This window comes from Malus sylvestris, chromosome 8 (assembly GCF_916048215.2).
Source record: "Malus sylvestris chromosome 8, drMalSylv7.2, whole genome shotgun sequence".
Taxonomy (NCBI): Eukaryota; Viridiplantae; Streptophyta; class Magnoliopsida; order Rosales; family Rosaceae; genus Malus; species Malus sylvestris.
In genome coordinates this window covers 3,260,196-3,284,140 of record NC_062267.1, presented here as the reverse complement: position 1 = coordinate 3,284,140, position 23,945 = coordinate 3,260,196, and the positions used below count along the sequence as shown (strand labels likewise).

The following is a 23,945-nucleotide window of genomic DNA, read 5'->3' as shown; positions in this document are numbered from 1 at the left end:
GCCCGTAGGAATAAAAGATCCTAGGTTCGGCAAGTGGTCGCCGAATTGGGAAGGGCCGTTCATTGTGCATAAGGTATACGGTAAAGGGGCGTATCGTCTTAAAGACCGGACTGGAGTAGTTCACAAATTACCAATTAATGGGAAGTTCTTGAAGAAATACTATCCGGTCACATGGGACATGCGTGAATAAAAATTTGTTGTAGAAAAAGTCATTCCATTAAAATTGACAGGTATTACAAAAATGAGTAGGTCTAATACATTCAAGGAGACGAGGGAAGAAGAGTGCTGAGCAGAGCTTTCAACTCCAACCACCGCACGTCGGCCATGATGACTTCGGCTTGCGTATTCTTTTTGTCCAGCCTCAGGCGCTCGACCCGTTTTTTGGCCGCCGCATACTCAGTTAGGCGATCCTTCCCGCCTGACTCGAAGTCCCTCGCAAGCTCAGAAGCAATGACCGACCGGCGTTTTGCTAGTTCGGCCATCTGACGGTCGAGCTCGGCTAACGCTTCTCCTTTTGCCCGTAGATCGTCAATCTGGAAGATGCTAAATGTCTCCCGAACACGCTCCAAGGCAGACGATGCCCGAACAATGGCATCTCCGCTTAGGCGACCGTCGACTCCAAGGTCATTCAGACACACGCCGAGCAGATCAAGACCGTTGCGCTCAAGTACTTGCGATGATGAGAGCGACAGGACTTCTTGCAACTGGGCTAGGGCGCTTGGATCGGCAGCCTCAGTCGGAGCGGCCGAAGGGCTGGACTCTGCAGTCGTGCTGGAGAGGAGAGCCCTGAATTCAACCTCCCATGAAGCCTGCGCGAATAGACAAGGTTAAGCTTAAAGGAAGTCATGACAAGAATAGCAAGAAGGTGTCGTTTTTAACCTGCCGAGAGGAGACCTCGGCCATGTCCCCAGGGTCGGTGCTCGAACCTAAAGAACTCAATGGCCGAGCCCAGTGTCTTAGATTGCTTCTCACTTCACGCGGCCGATGGAGGTTATCTACGTTTGATGGCCACTGAGGCGGCCAGGAAATATAGATAACGCCCTTCGGCGCATAGAATTGACGGTGAAAAGAATGTACAGGCACCTGACATTTAGTTTTCCTTGTTTAGAATTCTAAAGCAGAAAAGCAATCAGGAGGAAAGTTGAAGGTACTTACAAAAGCCGAGGTAACCTCCTGTGGAGGAATGTGGAAGCCTTGGTCTTGAGGGTGGACCGGCGATTCCGCCGTGGCCTCGGGTTCCTCGAGCAATTGTTTGCCACGATCGGCTGCCGATGGGCCGACTGGCGCAGCTGCTTCAGTGGAGGCAGGGACGTCCTGGCCCTGAGAAGGAACGAGAGGTTCGGCCACCGGGGTCGGCTCCTCGACCGTGCGCTTGCCACGATTAGCCGAGGAGGGGCCGGGTTGAACTGCCATCTCAGATACTGGAGGAGGTTGTTGACGAGTATGAGGACGACGCGCCAGCGGGACCTCGTCGCTCCCCTCACTCTCTTCCAACACGAAGACCGTGGGCTTTGGATTTTTGGGAGAGGTTCCCTCGGTCGTAGGAGCCGCCTGTTGTGAGACAGGTGCCTTCTCGACAGAGGGAGGAACAACTGATTCGCCGGCCACAGAGGCAGGCCGCGCTGGGCCCGTCTCTATGGCCGAAGCCGGCTGTTTCTTGACCCCAGAATGGCCGGCGGCGGAAGAGGGGGAAGCACTGGGAGTCGTCGTGTGGCTGGAGATAACGTGGATCTCCCGTGCACCTTTCTTCGCCAGTTGTTTGACCCGCTTGGCGGGCGGGGAAGGCTCGATAGCTGGCCCGGCCTCTCGGCGAGGCCGTTTGATCAGCGCGGCCCTACCAGCGGGTTTGCCCTTTTGGGCCACGACCGATTTTTTCCCGGCCGTGGCAGTGGCAACTGCCTCCGTCTTTCTCAAAGGCCGACTACCTAAAAGGATAAAGACAATTCAGTAGGGCGTACAATATGCAAGGTTGAAGAAAAAAGGGAAATTGAACAACTACCTTGAGAATGGGGGGCCGGGGCTTTCTTAGGTCGGTCACCGAAGAGCTTGCTTAGCACATCTTCGACCGGCGCACCGAAGAACTCCTGAGTGTAATTTTCCCACCACTCACCAAAGGTGTCAGTACAATGGGTTTCTGGGGTGGCCGGTCGAAGGCGAAATCTTTGGCAGTACTCTTGAAATTCCTTCGCGGCAGTCCTGCACTCGTTCTCTGAAGAGCGAGGCTCACGTCCGCGGCTCAAGACTGTGCGGGAAGAGAGAAGGGGGACGGGACAGCCCTGAAGATAGCCGAGCTGACGGGCAAGGAAGTTCGGATGGTACACTTCCCACCCCGACCGTTTCCCGTCGCAGCCGAGAGGAAGGTCGCGAGCAAGCACGAACGACCCCCAGGTTTGGCGAAGAGCGGCATCCTCCTCTTCAGCCCACGTAGAGGTAGGCAGTCTGATGGAGGGGGGGTAGTCGCGACGGCGACAAACCAGGAATTCGTCGCTTGAGAGATCGTCAAGGGCGAAGAGGTACCTAAATACCTCTTCGGCCTGATGAGGAGGTGTTGGTCGGGAGGCTAGCTGAGGACCAAGAGCCTCTGTTGCTGAGAAATCAGCTATAGCCGGCCGAAGGGAGGCGAAGTACACCTGCAACCAGAGCTGGAAGACCCAGAGAGGGCCATTCTGGTGGGGGTCCACCGTGTGGAGAGTCGCCTCGGCCAGGCAACGGAAGAGGTGGGCAAGAATATTGGAACTCAGCGCCATGACGTGACCACTGGCCAGGGCTTCGGCCACTGGCATATTCTCGACCAAACATTTGTTTGACTTGGTACAACAAATGTATTTGTTGTACCAGTAGAAGAGGAAGGCTTCATGCTCTCCTTCTCGCAGGTCCTCTTCCCCTCGGCCGGCGAAGTGAAGGTAGAGGGTGTTGTAGTTGAGAAAGTTCTTGTGGAGCTTCTGTATTTCATCCCTCGACGGGATGTGACCGTCACTGTTCAGGGTCTCGAAGGCTCGACGGTCGAATAGCGTCTTTAGATCGATATTCGACGGGTGCCCGGAGAGCGTCGCGTCGACAGGGATCCCGGTGGCCGAGGTCCCCAAAATGGCGGTGATGTCCAGGATGGTGGGACCAATGGGACCAAGGGGAAGGACCATTGTGTTGGTGACTGAGCACCAGAAGCATAGAGCGGCTAGGAGCAACTCCTTGTCAGGGACAACGTCCATCGACGAAAGGAGGATGGCGTCGTAGATACCCAGGATTTTCCATTTTTCGCCGAAGAGCCGTTCCATTCGGACGACCCAGGTTGCCCAGGTGGTGGTCGTCGAGGGCCAGGAGGCTTGGGGTTTTGCCGCCTCCCATCTCGACCATTCAAACCCTTGGAGCAAGGGTGTAAGGCAGTGTTCCTGGAGAAGACCAGTGATGGTCGGCGGGATTGTTGCCTTGAAGAGAGGACCCAGGATTTGGTGGACGGTGCTCATATCGTTTTCGAACCGTATAGTCTTGATCGAGCTCCGATCAAGGATCTTTTGATGCTGGTCGCATTCCCGGGAAAGTTTGGAGATGAAGGAGGCCATTGTAAAGTACAGCGTAAGGAGGTTTTCTGGGTTGGGGATTTGAGGACGAAAACTTGGAATGGAGGAATGCACCTGAGAGCAAGGGTTGGGGTTTCAGGAAGTTTGAGAGCGTAAAGTACAAATGAAGAAATTTCGGTATTTATAGAGTTATGGGAGGTAGAGCAATCGTTCGAAATTCGAAATAAAGGGCAAAATCGACCGGAGGAATCGTTGATCATAATGAACATTTGGGAAATGCGGTTGAGAAGACCGACGGTTTTAGGTTTTGGGGGCGTACGATTGAGTGTGACGGCAAAATTAGTGATGAAAGACGGTTCGACGCCCACACGATGACAAGCGAGCTCACGGACTGAGGTGGTGGCTCGCGGATTGAGATAGTGGTCATGATGGCAAGACGGTTCAGGCAGCTGCACGCTTTAGACGTTATTATGGGGGAGTTGGCCATGTTAGAAGACGCCACGTGGCGAATGGGTTAGCAGGATCAAGATCGTGCGATCGTGTTCAATAAATGCGCCTTGGAACTCGGGTATTAGGATCCTGAGTGGTAGATTCGCTTCTTCAAGGCCGAAACTCGGCCGAAGGTTTCAGGCCGAAGACCTCAGAAGCGAGGGGGCAATGTTTGGGCCCAAAATAATAGTTTGGGCCGAGGGAAAGACCACTCTCGGCCCAGGAGGCCGGGCGGCAAAAGGACCATGGATCGGTCAACCCGTGGGAATCCAAACCTAGGGCGGTTAGGACGAATCCTAGTGCAATGGGGAGTCTCGACGGGATCGGATATCCAGGAAACTAATCCAGCTTCGCTAAGGACTAGGTTCATAGTCCTAGTGGATGTAGGACTGGTCGAGGCGATCCGGAGGGGGAAACCTAGTCCGAGTAGGATTTAAACTCGGACTCAAGGTTCAGTACTATAAATAGGGGATGCTGTGCATCAGGACGAGCCCCACAAAAATCAACACAAAATTGCCCTGCGCAAACTCTCACAACTTGAGATCTTTTTCTTTTCCTTTTTCGCTGACACATCTTCCGTTGGCATCAACAGCACTGTGGAAGCAACCGGTGGTATCTTAAGTCGGCATAGATAGCTCTGTCACCGTAGAGTCGGTCAGTCTCGCAGTATCTTCCGTTGGCATCAACAGCACTGCGGCGAGGACGGTCGGTTACCTATCCAAGTCTCGGTCGAGAGGGGTTTTCGGATCCTTATTGGTCGAGGTCATCTCATTAGCCTTCTCGGCGAGGTGAGGTGTCACAGTTATTATTCGGCACATTGCAAGCCGAATACGGTTCGTGAACTTTGTAAGAAATAGCAGCCTTGTCTTCAGGCTCGAGAACCCAAGAGGCCGAGACGTGTTCCTTTCTCGGCCGCAATCGCAAGACGCAGAAGTCAGTAGCGCGACTCAACACAGCATCATCAAATTTACTCCTCGGCCGAGCCTCGGCCGACGAGTTGGCACGCCCCGCAATCACCGAAGGACGTAGTTAGCTTAGAATATACTCGGCCTGCGCGCCACGTAGGCTTTGTAGTTTCTAGGGTCAACAGGATGACATTGCACGAACTGCTCAAAAATCGCTCTTGCGTGATCTACTTCGTTATACCGAAGCTCAAACTCGATGAATTCGATCCAGCCTTGCTGGTCCGGGTTCCAATCCATCCATCTCCGAAATATTTCCCGAGCACGAGCCGCATTCCCTATCATCTCCTCCATGTGAATATATTTGTACCAGAGCTGATCCACCCTCGGCAAGAGTTGCACAGCACGCTCCCACACATTCCTCGCATGGTTGATCATCTTATTCTTCATCTCCATCCCGGCATACTCGACCCAGACGGTGTGGTTTCGATAATCTACCTCAAGTAGCCGCTCCCAAACAGAGCGTGCACGGTCCAATTCCTTCTGGGACTCCTCCCACCGAGCATACTTGATCCAGACGCGGGCATTCCGCTTCTGGCGCCGGGTTTGGTCCTCGAATCCCTTGCGCATTCGGAGGCGAAAATCAGCGAGCTCGGTAGCGTCATTTATTTGCTGTTGGGGAGGACGGATTTCACCCTCCTGACCCTCACGCGCCTCGCGGAGGAGTTGCTCTGCGGTGATTTGGACAGGAGCTGGGGCTTTGTTCTTAACCCTTTTCGCCCGCGGCAGCTTGTCGTCGGTGTCCTTGTAGCCATTGTTGTCCTTCGCCATAATTCTCTAGAAACTGAAAGGGTGGAAAATTTACCTTAAGTTTGGGAGAAGAAATTCTCAGGCGAAGGGAAAGAATGAGAGGTGTGATTTCTGATTAGGGTTACGAAAATCACAATATATAGGAGACTGAAAATCCCAAATCAAATAGGAAATCGAGAATCCCAAATCAAATAGGAAACTGAGTCCGCGATATAATTGGACTCGGAATTGCACCGACACACTGACTGACGAGTTACTCCTCCCCAAAGCGACTCGCTCGTCTCGACGCCCCTGCGTGGAGGACCTGCGCCGGCGCCTCAAGGTCTGGAGTCTGCTCCTTGGAACGAAGCTATAACTTTTATGGGGAAGATGAAATTCGCCACAGGGTTAAAAATGTAATTTAGTCTTAAAAACGCGACGGCTCGGCTCGGCTTCTATATCTGATTGCTTCTATTTCTTCTTCCTTCGTCTTTCGTTTATTTGTTGTGAGAAGTTCAGTGATCGAGGAAAAGAGAGATGGCTTGCTTGCACGACCACAGCTGCGAAGATCATGATTATTCGTCCGGTTGGACTCTCTACGAGCATATCGACCTCCCCAAGGTCCAAATTCTCTGCCTTTCTCCTTTGCTCGCTCTTAATTTTACTATTCCTGCGTTTTTTTTTACCTTATGAGCTATCACACTGCTGCTCTATTTGGGTGGGATTGCAATCTGCTTAGTATTTTATGATTTTTCGGGTTCATCTGAAAGTACCCAGATGGAAATTAGCGTTTTGAGTAAGCATCGCGTTTGTGGTGTATAGATTTCATGATTGTAGTGGAAAATTTTGAAATGGGGGTTTGTTGGGCTTTCCGATTTCTGTATGGGTGGCTTTGTGAGGAGTATTTGGTGATTTCTGATGAGCGTCCATGAAATTTACAAAGCTTATATTGAGATAAAATGTTTCACAAAAATAGATTTGTGATGGTTTTCAGTTTTTGCCAAAATTGATTAAAAATTTAAAAAAAGAAGAAGATAAAAAGAAGCTACATTTATGATGTTTTATATGGAATTGGATCCTCTCCGAGGCAAACCTTCGGGATCCTCCTGACCGGGGTTAGTGGACTGTTGAATTTTTATCCAACGGTTACAATTATTATAACTTTTAAAGAACTGCTTTGTTTGTAACAGTTGGATTTTTATCCAACGGCCCACTAACACCGGTCAGAAGGATCCCAAGGGGTTGCCTCGAAGAGGATCCAATTCCGTTTTATATATCATGTTTGTACCGTCCTGTATTACAGAAAAATTACAAATGTAATAAAAAATGCGATAAGTGTGACATTTGTTGTAACATTCAATAAATGTTGTAACATTACCAGGCCAACGCCAACAAAAGATGAGACACTTCTCTCTTGGTGGCCCAACTATTGTATTCAAAAGTAGCATAAACTTTAACATGAATTTTCTCCAAGGGACTCTAACTAACAACAAGAATTCACTGAAGCCATGGCAGCTCAATCTTCAAAGCCTATGAACCAGTCGCTTATAGTTCTCGAAAGGACTCTAACGTCATTTAGAGAAAGCGTCTTAAGACTCTGAGCAATAGCATCTGCTGGAGTGTAAACGTAACCTGCTTGCCACTTAGGTTCCTGATCAGGCCATAAAAATGAAAAGAGAAGAGATTAAGACGCATGATGACCATAAACCGAAAGCTTCTACGACCAACTAGCAGAAAGGAGATGCATAGTTCTTAACTTCTTATGATAATGCAATGCTGGAAGCCTGAGACTGTTTCCTAATAACTCATAGCGATATGGACATGAAGACTCCATAAGGGGTTCAAGTTAGGATATGAATGAAGATACAAGTCAATTGTGATTTCTTGATCCGTTTCCCGGGCTCTTTGGCATATTTTGGTGTGACTGGCAATTCGATTATCACAATTGATTTCCCTTTAACATGGCATAGATTTGGGGAAGAAAAGGTCTAGTTTCGATTGCTAGCATACTAGCACAAACAAGGTAAAGAACTTTAGTTAAAAGCATAAGAAATTGCATATTTAGTGCGGAAATTTGAACCAACTTGAGTAATTAATCAACTTGAAAGTTCTTACTCAAGATTATTTAATTGATCTCGACCAATTTATGTCACAAAACTAAAATACGTTCAAAAGAGTGCACCAGCATAAGCGATTTGTTGAAAGGTCAGAAAGGTTGTTTAAATTAGCTTTCAATTTTGTAAACGAATGACCTCTAAACTTCCAGCCTCATGCAAAATTGTGGATTCCATCAAATATGGAAACAATTTTTTATGGAATCCACAATTTACAGAAGCAAAAGCATTAAAACTTTAAAACGAAATAAAGCTTAGAATTAAGTTCACCTGTACGCATGGAGTAATATGGTTACCACTTATTTCGACCTTTTCTAGTGTTCCGCCAATAGATTCCACGCGAGGCTTTAACGTCTCTTCAAGAGTATCTGTCTCATCAATTGCGTCGAAATTGAACTTCACCTATAAATGCAAATAATAGTTAACTTAAGCCAGAGAACAGATCATTTTCATTCATTGCATGACTTCAGAATAGTGGGACATCATGTGTACCAGTAGCGTGTGTTTGACATTGTACGAGCTCTTAAAAAAAATCACGGTTTTCAGAGGGTGTTGGCTTAAACTCTGATATCCCTTGTGCAACATGACAGAAAGATTATGATTTTTTTTTTAATTAATGAGACTAAATACACAGGAATAGTCTCCAATATTAACTGTGAAGAATAAAGGGATCGATTTCTGCCAAGCCAACAAGATACCTCATTTAGCACTGAGGGCAACTGATCAACAAATTTAGTCACCGAACTTAGAGTTTCCTGATTGTCCGGTAGCATAGCTCCAGCTGCACCAATCAGTGCTTTCCATGCATCTCCTATATATAGGACGTGGTGAAAAGTAGGAACGCTGGAAAGTTTCAGTACACCACCCTTGATATGGTATACCACTCAAATTGAGTAGTTCAGTTCAAAGGCATTCAAAGGATGCAATGCGGAGGCAGTTAGGAAAACATGATGATCTTTGGCTTGCCACAGGGTAGCCATACATCGCAGAATAATTACGAGTTTGAATTTACAAGAAAGAACCAATATATATTGACCAAAAGAAAATGAACCAATACAGAAAAACATAAAGTATCAACACTCTTTTTCTCTGACTTGCATTGAAAGTATGTTAATAGTTCTGAAAGTATTTCATCATTCAGGCTTGTGTAGGGTACTATGACTAGCTAACAATGGGAAAGGAAAGCGTAATCCGATAAGTAAGCAAAAATGCAATCCATACAGAAAACTAGGGAAAAGAATAAACAGAATCATAGAAAATAAATACAATGAAAGCAAGTCAGAACGCTACCTGAGGCAGTCCTTGCCACTGAAGAAACTGGAGATGCTTCTATAATAGGCACCATTTGATTAACTATTAGGGTGCGTTTGGTACGCAGACGGGACGGAACGGGACGGGACGGGACGGGACGGAACGAAGGTGTAATTTTTGAAAAAGACATGGGGTATATTTGTCTTAAAATGGTAAAACATTGTGTTCCACAGACGTGGAACAAACCCGTTCCAGGGGGGGCAGATGGGACGCAAAAACACCCAAAATCTGTCCCGTGGAACAGCCCGTTCCACCCATTTTGGCGCACCAAACGCGGGAAGGAACGCCTCGTCCCGTCCCGTCCCACGTACCAAACGCACCCTAAAGGACCTAACTGCACAATCAAATCACTTAAAACGAAAGAGGACTTCCCAAAACAAACCACACCTTAGGGACTTTATCAGAGAAATAGCTCCCGGCAAGTACTTGAAGAAGGGCACCATTGCTAGAAAAAATATTCAAAACACAGAAATTTCAGTCACATTGCTGCCAGGATACGTTGGTAATGAACTTAGAAACCAATCAACTTACGATCCGTTTGAGATACCTTCAGTAGAAAACAATTATGCACATAAGTGCTTTCGCATGTTAAAAACAAGTTAAAATCTTTATCAAAAATGCAAGTTCTACCTAGAAAGACTTGGAAGTGCTGCCAAAAGAAGCACCTAGCAAGTGCTTTTTAGAAAGCGCTTTTATCCCTTCTGAAAAGGCTCTAAATTTTACCTATGGCCAACCGAAAACACGGGCAGTTGAACAAGTTGGGCAGCTGATAGATTGGAATTGGGCAGTCCAGAAGCTCAGATGTTGTCCAAGCAGCCATTGAACCTCTCATACACTTGCCGGGAAGCTTGGACATGATCAAACGTCACATTGTACGGCACTGATATCACCAGAAACCCATCCTTTGCCAATAGCTCAGTTAAGTAGCTGCGAGTCTGCGACATATAATTCACATGAACTTGAAGGACACAAAGTTTAATAAAAGAAAATTACAAAACCCAAAAGGCAAAAAATGAAAAGCTAACAAAATTTATAGTTTGACCAAAAAAAGGAGAACGATAAGTAGTAAGTAGAGTTGGTTGTATTAACATTATTTCATGTGATCACAATATTATCAAAATAGATCTAACAATCCGAACAAGGGTTTAATGTATGGCTCCATATTTTCTTCTTTGACCATGAACATAGGGAGATTCTTGATTGTTCCCGAGTATATCCCCGTTATTCAATCTCTCACGCATCAAGTGTATCAGTTCAATTGCAAGTCATATAACATCTTACAAGCTTGGTAAATGCTCCAGATGAAAATTTACATAAGAAATTAAAAATGGATTTACCATGATTAAGGTAAAAAGTAAAAACAGAACTACTAGAGTTTACAAATTACCAAACAATAATTGAATGCTTGTCTTTTATAAAAGGTAGGGCCAATGAAGGCATGGTTAACACACCCCGTCCCGAAGGAGGGCATGTTGGCCGTCACGTGAGAGTGACGTAACCATTTACACAGTACGGAAGCTTTAAATATACAATTTCTAAGATGAAACACCCAAAGGTGAGACCTAATTTTGTCCATTCTGTCAGAACACCGTTGAATTCCTCGTAGTCACCACATCTCTGCAATCTTGAACCTGGAGGGGCGCAAAACCAAGTTGAGTGGGTCAGTAAAACAAATCTTTTCCAAATCCAAACATTTCTCAAAACGTTGTAACCCCTCTCCGTAAAACTTGTATACTTTCCCAGAAATGTAAAATATAAATATATATATATATATTCTCAAAACTTCAAATCACTATCTCAACATTTTTCATTAGAATTATGCCATGCCAATTTCAACAGTTTAGTATGAATGCATTAACATAAATCAGGTGGAAGAAAATAAACAACCGGAGACCCTACAATGGTCCTGTACGGCTGAATTTAGAGCTCAAAATCTCATCTAACCGGAGTCACCAACTGTGACATGTACGGTCCTGCCGGAGTCACCTAGTATGACCTGTACGGCACTACACTGCACATAAGTCGGAACTACCTAATGTAATCTGTACGACTTAATGGTGTAATAATATGCTCTAGTGCTTCTCTCATCAATCATCTGTGCACATAATCTAAGGTCACCTACCAGTCGGAACCCCTCTAATGGTCTATACAACTGGCATGTCGGAACCACCCCCAGTGGTCTGTACGACTAGCATCTACTTGGATCCAAGGTGAGCATGCGATGCGGTGAATAATAATAAGCACTAATACCAAGGTGCAGGTTATGAGCTCAATATATCTCAACATCATCATAGCAGTAATAATACTCACTTGATACTCACCTGTGCGTCCACAACACCATTTCACATATATGCATCATACATCAATTCATAATATTCATGAAATTCTATGCATGGCAAACCAAACTATATTTCACATTTCAATTCAACATACTTTTCTTATAATTTTATACATTGCATTTAAAGCATACTTTCATTAAATTTCAATTTCTGGGAAAACGTCAAGTATATATATATACGGAAAACAAAACAGCCCACTCACCTGGAGTTCGCCCTACAACTCCCTAGCACAATACGCCAAGGCGTCATGACGATCAGCGCCTAAAACAATAATCAATTCCAACCTCAGAATTCATATCGATAGAATATATAACTTATATAAAATACGTCACTACGTAGTTCGATCCGGAAGATCCGCCACTCAAATTTTAAATCCATAACTTCCAGAGGTCCACAATATATCTCTAGGATAACATCCTAAAATTTCATTACCATCCAACGGTCGGATCTCCGTCAATTAACAAAACTAGGTGACGGTTAACATTCTATATTATGGACTTACAACTCCAATTCCGGAAGATCCGCAAATCGGATTCCCAATCTGTAAGTTCCTATAATCCTCAAATATTACGTAATCCTCAAATATTACATATTACAACGTGTCAAAGTTTGATGACGATCCAACGGTCGGATCGTCAATTCACATTTTCACCTAAATGCGAAAACTATAAAACGTTATTTAAAGCACCTAACCAATAATCGTAATAACTTTCTCATACGGTGCTCAATTTGGGTATATGAATATACCACATTGACCTACTCGACGTCACGGACGTCAACAAATTTTTAAAATAATTTTTTACTGTAGCACGCGCCCCCACGCGCCAAGGAAGCCACGGGTCCACGCGCGCCCACGCACACCTTCTTCCTCGCGAGTTCGCCGGACTGGTTTTTCTCCGGTGGCCGGATTCTGGGCATTTTTCAAATGCCTTGTTCTCCTTCGTTTCTCAACCATTTTCTTCGTATAATATATCAATTTAAATCCCTCAACATGTAGAATCACAATATACTACTTTTAAGCTAAAAAAACAACTAAATCTCACCGGAAAAATCCAAGCAAAACCGGCCAAACTTAACCCTCGTGATCCCGACGTCAAAATCCTTCCAAAGAAGCACTCCGAGCTTCCTTAGGACCTCACTAAGCTTCCTACAAGCTTCAAAATCCCAAAAACATAAGGATTTACGTGTGCATGAACAGTGCAAATTCACGGGGACATTGAAAACTAGGTTTTCCGAAGTAAAACTTACCTGAAATTGGTGTCTACGTGATCGTGGAGGTTCTAGGAGTTCGATGGTGGTCTTAACTCCGTCGTTGGTAGTAGTTTAGGGTGGTTTTGGAGTTTGTCCGTGTGAGTTCGAAGGAGAGAGACAGAGAATGAGAGATTGTGAGGGAGGAGAGAGAGAGAAAGGGTACGGGAAAGAGGGAGAAATTGAGGGGTGTGGGATCCTACCCAATCCCCAACTACAAAATTCTAACATAAAATTTAAGTCTAAGTCTCCACTCTACTTACCAAATTTTAGGAGCTTAGATATAACGAACGTAAAAATTATACCTTAGTCACGTATTAGGGGCATTTTTGTAATTTCACGTCCTCGGAATTAAAAATTCCGGGACGGGCTGTGACAATGGTATTTTTCTCCTTTTTACACATATTTACGAGTAATGTTATTCATACTATATTTTTGTACCACATTTTCATACCACCTTAGGTGTCATTTGATGTGGACAACCATATCATTTGAATTAATCATATTTTTAAATTTAGTTCATTATTTAATAAACTTATACTTAAGAAAAACTAGTTAATTAAATTATGATTGTGGTATACGAGAAGTCTTTCTCTTTCATTCCTTTGGGTTTTGCAAATTTTTCATTGGGCATAAAACCATGAATTAATCATTTTCATACCATGTTTAACTAAATTAAAAAATCTGATTAATTCAAATGATGTGGCTGTCCACATAAAAAATCATCTAACATGGTATAAAAATATGATATAAATATCCACGAGAAAAGTTTATATGATGTTATAAAAAAAAATTTATTTAAAAGATTTTCTTACTACTAAATACCCACGAGAAAAGTTGCACAACCCAACCAACGATTAAAGACCACTTACAATACCAAGCAAGCTTGGTAATGCTCCAGCTGAAAATTTACACACAAAAAAAAAAAAGTAAAAACAGAGCTAGTGTTTTTTATATCGGAAACGATGCATATGATTAATCAACAAATGGTTACAAGCGTGCCGACATAAACTTCAAAAATAGAGATTTGGATCTCATTCAGATTTAAATTGTAAAAATCTTAGAAATTTTCACATTTTAGCTATTTATTATATATTGTACGGTTAAAAATTATTTTAATTTTTAACTTAAAATTAAACAAAAATAATTACTAATGAAAACTAACCACATAATATACGATGAACAGTTATAATATGAGGATTCAGATCCTCTTTTGATGCTCTTCCCAAAAACAGAGCTAGTGTTTGAATACAAATTAGCAAGTAATAATGAACGCTTGTCTTGTATAAATGGTAGGGTAACGAAGGCTTGATATTTTTTCCTTTTCTGTGGTGTGAGATGGAGTTGGCCTCGACAGAGTATGACAGCACACCAACCACTGACTTTAATTTAATTGACTTGATTGACTTGGAATAATCGTATAAGCTGGATAGAAGAGAGGCAACGCTACAAACCATTCTGCATTTCTTCTTCTTCTTCATTTAGTGTCAACAGATTGCGGACGCTGAAAAAATGGCTGACGGGTTCATCTCCATGCTACTGGATCGGCTGGCTTCAACAGTTTACGAGTACGTTGACGGAGAGGTGAAACTTGTTCTGGACGCCAAGAAAGATGTTGAAGAATTTGCTGGCAATCTCAGAGCTATTCAAGCCGTTCTCGAAGATGCAGAGCAAAGGCAAGTCAAGGAGGCCGGCGTGAGGATCTGGTTGGATCGGCTCAAAGACATATCCTTCCAGATGGTGGACGTGCTGGACGAGTGGAACACTGACATGCTGAGACAACAGGTTGAGAAGCAAGAACGAGAAGGTGAAGATGTTGTTGTTCCTGAGGAGGAGGAGAAGAAGAAGAAGGTAACTTTCTCTGTTTCCTCTAGCTGCTTTTGTTTTCGCAAAGCCAAAGAAGTGATTTTTCGCAGTAAAATTGCGAGTAGGATAAAAGATCTGAATGGTAGGCTAACTGAGATTGATGAGCAAAGTAAAAGGTATGGGTTTCTACACACAGAAAGAGGCATTCAACAATTACCTGAACGGCACAAGACTTCGTCTTTTGTCGTCGTGTCAGAGGTATTTGGTCGAGAAAAGGAACAAGACATTCTGATAACAAAGTTGTTGAGTGATGGTGGAGAAGATCGGAGGGGGCTCCTTATCATCCCTATTCTAGGGATGGGAGGAGCGGGAAAAACAACTCTAGCCCAACTTGTTTATAATGATGACAAGGTTAAAGCCTATTTTGAAAAGAGAGTGTGGGTTTGTGTCTCGGATCCTTTTGATGTGATTCAGATTGCTAAAGCTATAAGCGGTGATGATGCCCATAGCTCAAATGAGTTAGATCATGTCTTGCACCGCATGTCAGCATCCATCGAGGGCAAAAGGTTTCTCCTTGTCCTAGATGATGTGTGGACCCACGACCTTGAGAAGTGGGAAAAATTAAGAGCACCACTAATCAAAAGTGGTGCTCCTGGTAGTAAAATATTGGTGACCACAAGAAAGCATGAGGTCGTTGATATGATGAGAGCAAAATATGAAATGATCAATTTGGGAGGGTTGAGTGAAGAATATTGTTTATCAATCTTCAATCGCATTGCGTTTGATGATACAGAAATAGAAGAGTCCAAGGCATTTGAAGATATTAGTAGGGATATTGTGAAGAAATGCAAGGGCTTACCTCTTGCTGCAAAAGCATTAGGTAGTCTCATGTACAATAAGAAAACACGGAGGGAATGGCTAGATGTCTTGAATAGTAAGATATGGGATCGAGAAGAGGTGGAGCAAGAAGTTTTTCAACCACTTTTTCTAAGTTATTATGATTTGGCCCCAGCGGTCAAATGTTGCCTTTTGTTTTGTGTTAGTTTTCCTAAAGATCATGAGTTTGAGAGGGATGAGTTGATTAATCTTTGGATGGCACAAGATTATCTTAATTCAAAAGGTTATAAAGATGAGGGAGAAGTTGGTCAGGCAATTTTTGATAACTTAGTAGCACGGTCTTTTTTTCAAGATTTGAGGAAAGACAGTGTTAGTGGTAAAATTACAGGTTGCAAAATGCATGATATTGTTCATGACTTTGTGCAATCTTTCACCAAGAACGAATGTTTGATCACTGAGGATGTTGACGGTGAAATAGAGGCTTTGGGTGAAAAGGTTCGTCATTTGACCTTAACCCTTAGGTCGAAACGTCGTGAGTCACTGCGATTCCCACCTTCTAATGCATATTACAATTGCAAAAACCTACGTTCACTCTCATGTTTTGCTTCAATCTCATATTTTGCTTCATTCCTTGGTAAGATAGACTCAAACTTTATTCTACAATTGAAATGTCTTAGGACATTAAATTTGAATTTGAGTGAAATAAGTGAAGTCCCAAAGGAAATTGGTGAATTGATACATTTGAGGCATATTGATTTGTCATACAATCATGATTTGAAGATATTGCCGGACAGTATTTGTGAGTTGTACAATTTGTATACCTTGCGCCTTTGTGATTGCGAGTCACTTGAAAAACTACCTGATAACATGGGAAAGTTGATTAGCTTAAAGCACCTTTATGTTAATGGTTGTGATCAGCTGGAGTACTTGCCAAAAGGGATTCGGAGATTAAAAAAATTGAAAACAATTGATGTGTGTGTTGTGGTTTGTGGTGAGGATGAGAACAGAGCAGCATTACAAGTGGGAGATCTGAGAGTCTTGAACCTTGAGGGCAGTCTCATCATAAAATTGAAGGGGAATGTGAAAGATGAGAGAGAGGTTGAGAAAGCACAGTTGTGGCACATGAAGAAACTCTTTCATCTCGAAATTGATTCTAGGCATGTTCAATACAAGCAGACAAGAAGCACTGTAGAAATACTGAATGGGCTACGACCGCACGAAAATCTGGACTCTTTAGACATTTCTTATCATTCAAGCACCACCTGTCCCAATTGGATCATGTCTTTGCGCAACTTAAGAATCATCTATCTATTTCAATGGAGTGAATGTCAGTTTTTGCCTCCTCTTGGGAAATTGCCCCACCTTGAAAAGCTGACTTTGACTGCAATGTATAAGGTGAAAAAGATTGGTGGTGAATTTTTGGGAATAGTCGACGAAGATGAGTCATCATTGAAATCATCATCATCCTCATTTTTTCCAAAGTTGAAAGAACTTATTATCTCCAGTATGTTTGCGTTGGAAGAGTGGGAAGTAGGCGTGGAAGGCTGGAACAAAGAGGATTCTGAAATTTCAATCATGCCATGCCTTTCCTCTTTAAAAATTAGTTTCTGCGAAGGCATAATAACACTGCCAGACTTCCTCTGGAAAACACCACTGCAGGAACTTATCATTGATGATTGTCCGAGTCTTTCAGAGCTATATAAACAAGACAGTGGAGAGGAGCGGCCCAAGATTTCTCACATCCCAAACATCAAAATCCTTTAATCCTTAAGGTAATTGAGCACTATCTATCTTATTTACACATGTATGTATGCTATCATCATATTTGTTTATTTTTCTTATTTTTTTTTTTTCATAATTCAGATAATCTTCAAAGGACATGAACAACGTCGATCAAGTGGTGACTCGCGAGCTAGGCATATCTATTAATCTTCTTTGAAAAGTTATTTTCTTTCCTTTTTATATATACTGATTTATGAAGCATTTTTTAGTAACTATTCATACGTACGTACCAAATTCGATATCAAATTTGCACGGCGCATAATTTTCTTGTCTTGGTTGCTTAAGTTTTCGCAGAAAATAGTAAGACTTGAGCAGAGGTGAGCCAAATTAAAGAGCGTCAGTTGAAGTCACCTTCAGGTTTCTCATGAGGTTAGTTGTTTGGCTTTAATATACATATTATTTGGTCGTTTCTTAGGAAAATTTAATTCTAGGACAATGTCATATAGATGTTGCTGAATAGGTAATTTACCTATCGTTTCAGGAATTCTGTAGAACCTAAAAGCGTGATGTCGACCATCCACATACCACTACTGAAGCTTCCCCACAAATTTTGATCATCTTCACCTAAGCCATGAGAAGTTGCAGGCATTGGAAAGTGATTCCTCAAAGCATTCCTCTGCCGACTCCTCATTGCTTGGACCTGCGCTTAATGATCCTTCATGGCCATTTTTTAACAGGTCAAATACAATCATCTGAACAGGAAAGCTAACTGCATTTCGCATAGACGTAGTTTGGTTTGAGGAGCTTACATGATTGTACATCTCCTTGTAAAGGATAGTCATACTATGTAATTTTGGCGTGTAGAGTTCTTTTCTCCTTCAATTGGGTTGAAATCCCCGACAATGTTTTTACTGAGGTCCCTTTCAGTGGTGCACCCCATCCTCTCTTGTACGTATTCTTCCATAACGCTAATGAATATCATACTTCCTTCCAACAAAAGAAAAATGTTTCCAAGTACACGAATTAACCACTATTAAACATACATGTATTCACCACGTCGAATCGCATTCGCATCTCCTATTCTGTCTTCTTCGGCCTCTCCTTCCAGTTCTCGGACAAGAATTGTGCTCATCCTGCCACAATCAAAACAACTCAGCCACTTAAAATTCGAATTGAACGCAACCAATGAGATACATTAGCATTACAGCAAATGTTGAAATATTCGAATTACCAGCCATGGCTTTAGGCAAGGAGGATGAAAAGTGTGCTTGCAGGGCAACTCCTGCATTTTGTCATTGACAACCAAGTTTTCCTTACAAATGCAGCAATCTGCGTCCTCTCCGAGCTCCTTCAACACTTCCTCGGTGATCGTGATCACCGGAAGATTGGCCACCACCTGTTTGCTCGCAGGCGGGACCCTCGGAGCCGCCCTCACGTCATCCAAAATCCCCGGCGGCAAAACGCTGTCGAGTTTGTCAATGAGCGACTGAACAGATTCACTCCGCTTTCCGAGTTCTCTTCGATTCCAGGACCCGACTAAGAAGACGACCCCGCCGCCATGACCGCCGTCAATAGATTCGACTGCACCAGCCACCGCGGCTGCGGCGGCTCCCGACCCACAGTCAAATTTCCCTCAAACAAATATCCTAAAAAACCAAAAATTCAATTCCAATAAAAGACAATAAATTTTGGGTTTTTCAGAAAATTTTCCAAAATAATTACATGAAAATTTCAAAAATCAATATAAAGAACAACGGGTTTCTGTAATTTTCAGAAAAGGGAGATCTTTCATACCTTTGATTTGGAGAAGACGACGGCTGCCGGGGGTCATTTTCCTGATGAACGACCTGTCGTGCCTCATCGATGCAAGCGAGCAAATGGGCCTTCTCGGAAGGGTCGGAAACAAGGGAATGGGAGAGATGAAAGAGATCGAGTCCGGCAGCCCAGAAACCCGGGGAGGTGTACCGGGTCTTCAACACGGTGGCGACCCCGCAAACGACGCCATAGTACAGTTTCCTCAGCGACGGAGAAGCGGAGGAGTAGTGGTCCCGGAGCAGCGAATTAAGAGCGGTGACGGCGTCCTCGAACTTGTGCTTCTTGGAAACGTCCTTGTGGAGCTCCTCCAATCGCTGCTCCAATTTCTTTTCGTCTTTGAATTTGACTTCCATTTTCAGATTCGGGTTAAATCGGTTTGTATCGTATCGGATTTTTTATTTTTCTGCGTTTTTCGGAGTCGGATTATTCTTATATTTCTGTGAGTTTGGGTTGGCGAGGAGGTCACCGTTGGGAGACGAAGGTGGGAATCGGATCGTCTGCACGCAGTCTCACATTCCAACTGTCTGTCCACGTCACTGCGTTCTCACGCCTTCTCGTTACTTCATAAACGACACCTTTATCAACGTCGTTTGATTTACATGTGGTCGCTTACATGAGTTGCCTGGTGGGTAAGTTTTGACACTCAAAATTCAAAATGAAGCAAAAGTTTACCAAAAAGTTAGGACATGTATGAAGTTGTTTGTGCTTCAGTTTTTTTTTTTTGTCTTATTATTTTTGCTTTTAGTTTTTTTTTCTTTTTTTTTTCAAGTTATTTTATCTGAGTTCGTTTGATTTTCAATCATGTTATCAAAAGATTATTGTATACCCATTAGAATATGTAGTTGTTATTGTGCCCAATAAATAGGTTAGAGAGAGCCCACTAAAGATGAGAAGATCAAGTCATTAGGCTTGCAAGCTAGTCCAAGGAATCTATATGACTGAACACCATCATGAGAATGAAAGACGACTGCTCATAGCCCTGGATTGTCAATCGACAAGGAGAGACGAGGGCAAAACTTAAATTATTGTTTATCAATCTTCAATCACATGACGTTTTCTGATATAGAAGTAGATGAGTATAAGGCATTTGAAGATATTAGTAAGGATATTGTGAAGAAATGCAAGGGTTTACCTCATGTATAATAAGAAAACATGGAGGGAATTGCTAGATATCTTGAATAGTAAAATATGGGATCGAGAAAAGGTGGATCAAGAAGTTTTTCAACCATTTTTTTTTAAGTTATTATGATTTGGCCCCAGCAGTCAAATGTTGTCTTTTGTATTGTGCTAGTTTTCCTAAAGATTATGAGTTTGAGAGGGATGAATTGATTAATCTTTGGATGACACAAGATTACCTTAATTCAAAAGGAAATAAAGATGAGGGAGAAGTTGGTCAAACATTTTTTGATAACTTAGTAGCACGGTCTTTTGTTCAAAATTTGGAGAAAGATAGTGTTAGTGGTAAAATTATAGGTTGCAAAATGCATGATATTGTTCATGATTTTGTGTAATCTCTCACCAAGAACGAATGTTTAATCACTGACGCTGAGGATGTTGATAGTGAAATAGAGGCTTTGGGTGAAAATGTTCGCCATTTGACCTTAACCTTTAGGTCAGAATATGGTGAGCCACTGCCACTCCCACCTTCTAATGCATATTAGAATTGCAAAAACCTACATTCACTCACAACAATCTCTCTCTCATATGTTGGTTCATCCATTAAGATAGACTCAAATTTTATTCTACAACTGAAATGTCTTAGGACATTAGATTTGAGTTACAATGACATAGGTGAAGTCCTAAAGGAAATTTGTGAATTGATACATTTGAGGCATATTGATTTGTCATGGAATGATGGTTTGAAGATATTGCCGGACAGTATCTGTGAGTTGTACAATTTGTATACCTTGTGCCTTTGTTATTGCAGGTCACTTGAAAAACTACCTGATAACATGGGAAAGTTGATTAGCTTAAAGCACCTTTATGTTTATGGTTGTGATCGGCTGGACTACTTGCCAAAAGGGATTCGGAAATTAAAAAAATTGAAAAGAATTGATGAGCGTGTTGTGGTTTGTGGTGAGGATGAGGACATAGCAGCATTACAAGTGGGAGATCTCAGAGTCTTGAACCTTGAGGGCAGTCTCACCATAAAATTGAAGGGGAATGTGAAAGATGAGAGGGAGCTTGAGAAGCACAGTTATGGGACATGAAGAAACTCTTTCATCTTGAAATTGATTCTAAGGATGTTCAATACAAGCAGACAATAAGCACTGTAGAAATACTGAATGGGCTACGACCACACAAAAATTTGGAATCTTTAGACATTTCATATCATTCAGGCACCACCTGCCCGAATTGGATCATGTCCTTGCACAACTTAAGAATCATTTATCCATATAGATGGAGTGAATGCAAGTTTTTGCCTCCTCTTGGGAAATTTCCCTACCTTGAAAAGTTGGCTCTGTATGCAATGGGTAAGGTGGAAAAGATTGGTGGTGAATCTTTGGGAATAGTCGACGAAGATGAAACGTCATTGACATCATCATCATCCACCTCATTTTTTTTCCAAAGTTGAAACAACTCAATATTAGCTGCATGTACGCATTGGAAGAGTGGGAAGCAGGGGTGGATGGATGGAACAAAGAGGATTCTGAAATTTCAATCATACCATGCCTTTCCTCTTTACAAATTAGTTTCTGCTTCTACATAAAAACACTGCCAGACTTCCTCTGTAAAACATCGCGGTAGGATCTTCGCATTGTGGATTGTCCCATGCTTTCAGTGCGCTACGAACAAGGCAGTGGAGAGGAGTGGCACAAGACTTCTGACATCCCAAACATCAAAATCTCATAATCCTGGTAATTGAGCTCTAACTATCTTATTGATACATGTATGCTATCATCATATTTGTTTAATTTTCTTAATTTTCTTTTTTCAAAATTCAGATAATCTTCAAAGGACATGAACAATGTCGATCAACTGGTGACTCACGAGCTAAGCATATCTATTAATCTTATTTGAAATAGTATTTTTTTACCTTTTCATGTATCGTTTCAAGAATTATGTCGAAGCGCACGGAAAGTGTGAAGTCGACTATCAACGTCCCTTACTGAAGTTTCAACTGAAATTTTGATCATCTTCAACAATGCCATGAGATCTTAGCAGGCGTTGGAAAATGAGTCCTTAAAGCCCTTGACTCCTCGCTGCTTGGACCTGTGCTCTTTCATGGTGATTTTTCAATAGGTCAGATACAATAATCATGTGAACAGAGAAGTTAACGGCATTGACTGGCACAGAATGGATTGACGGTAGCACAAGACTTAGATACAATAATCATAGCGATCATGCGGTTGGATTTTGGACTTTGGAGAAGGATTATATTTTCTTATGAATGAAGTAAAAAGTTTCATCAGACAACTAGTTAGTTTCAGATGGAGTTACAATTTTAGTTAACTTGGCCATGCCCAACGATGTATCAAAGCTTGTGAATCTCCTAAAATTGAGTCCCACTCGCCGTAATGTGAGATAGCTATATTTAATGAAAGATTCTCTCTTACAATTAAGACATAGTCTAATAACATTATTCGCCTAATATATATTTGCTACATGTTCTAACTTTGTAATACATATATTATAAGAGTTTCTCTCTTTCTCAAAATACTTGTCGTAGCCTAAAAATACTTGTCACATGACATTGCACACACCTAAAAGTTATATAAAAGGGTTTCAATCTTATTGTGGGTTATCACTTTTTTTTTTTCTCAAGATACAATTTTTTTTTTTGGGTCAAATGATGATTTCATTGCAAGGGACGGATCCCATATAAAAAATTCAATAAAAATATTTAATAATTCGAATTGTTATGTAAGTATAAATATTACATAATTAGGTGTACTTGATTAAGTGTGCATTCTACAATTTCTTTTTATGTGTCTTTGTTCAAAATACAATGATTTATTAGAAAATAAAGTCTAAGTGTTTTTTCAACCATCAGGCAACTTTTTAGACGACAGACCAAAAAAAAAAAAAAACACTAACAAAAAGTCCAAAAAAACTCTAGTTTTAATGAAAAATGACAAATAAATGTGTAGTGAATAATACCAATGAAAGTGAATAATATCGGAAGTGTTTCGTTAAAACTAAAAAAAACAAAAAAAACCCATAAAGCAACTGTATATTTTGACTCAAATTCCTCGACAATCAAGAAATTCATGGATTGTTGAATAGGAGAGAATTCAATAAGCTTGAAACATGAGGCGCTATACTCTAATTATATAATGACATGTGATGTTTTGTTCCGTGTTCCAAATACACTGAAAAATTTGTTGTTGAATAGCGAGCAAAGCTACAATTCACTCGTGATGCCCATCCGCTGAAAGTCATCATTCAAATTTTTTCTTTTGTACCATTTTTAATTACTATTCACCTGAATAATTTCATTTGCTTCATCTAAAGAGAGCAAGAGGAAGATAAAGTTGGACCCTTTCTAGACCTTAGTGCCCCGAGTCCAAGGACCAGGAAATATGTGCTTTTGGGTGTGAAAGAGAGAAATAAGAGTCATTGATTTGTGTGAGATGGGCTAGCGAAATAAGTTAATAGGGACCATCAAATTCAATTTTGAGTAGTCCAGATTATCCAATCCTTGAGCTTCGGACAATTAGATACAGAGTGGATCTCTATCCCTAGGTTAGTACTTCCTGCATATCAAATTGTAAGACTTATAGGCCTAGTCTCCTTTGATGTAGAAGCTTTTGATTGAATATATTGGATTGGAGCAAGTGAGACTACATTCATAATACCATAATCCTATCTTGTGACCTCCTGATCTAATAATTCAATATCATGTAAAAAAACATATAAATAATAACAAAATGTCATAATGATGATAAATTCGATCCATACAAGTTGTTCTCCCTTTTGGAGAGAAAATGGTAGTTTTGGGCCTTCGTCTGGGTTGTTCAGATTGTACTGTCTGCAGTACAATCTTTAGCATCTTCGATCCTTGTACTGCATTTTGGGTTTTTTTTCTTAGGACAAAATTGCCATCAAGCCCAA

At 42.0% G+C, this 23,945-nt stretch overlaps 1 protein-coding gene, 1 long non-coding RNA gene and 1 pseudogene across 3 annotated transcripts in view; 2 read left to right on the top strand and 1 right to left on the bottom strand.

Moving 5' to 3' along the window:
• The window catches only part of LOC126631747 (putative disease resistance protein RGA3), a 60,955-nt gene that overhangs the window by 25,205 nt on the left and 11,805 nt on the right, over positions 1 to 23,945 (top strand). The window contains exon 2 of the mRNA XM_050301885.1: positions 15,742 to 15,951. Coding sequence (XP_050157842.1) covers positions 15,742 to 15,951 — 210 coding nt within the window. The remainder of the gene's footprint in view (positions 1 to 15,741; positions 15,952 to 23,945) is intronic.
• Positions 17,137 to 18,080, top strand: LOC126631767 (uncharacterized). 2 transcript variants are annotated; one of them, XR_007626450.1, is made up of 3 exons: positions 17,137 to 17,295; positions 17,421 to 17,504; positions 17,617 to 18,080. It is a non-coding gene; the product is annotated as an uncharacterized LOC126631767 (long non-coding RNA). The 2 variants fall into 2 exon arrangements; XR_007626449.1 differs by having other exon boundaries at positions 17,143 to 17,295; positions 17,430 to 17,504.
• LOC126631766 (E3 ubiquitin-protein ligase AIP2-like) lies at positions 18,031 to 19,417 on the bottom strand (annotated as a pseudogene).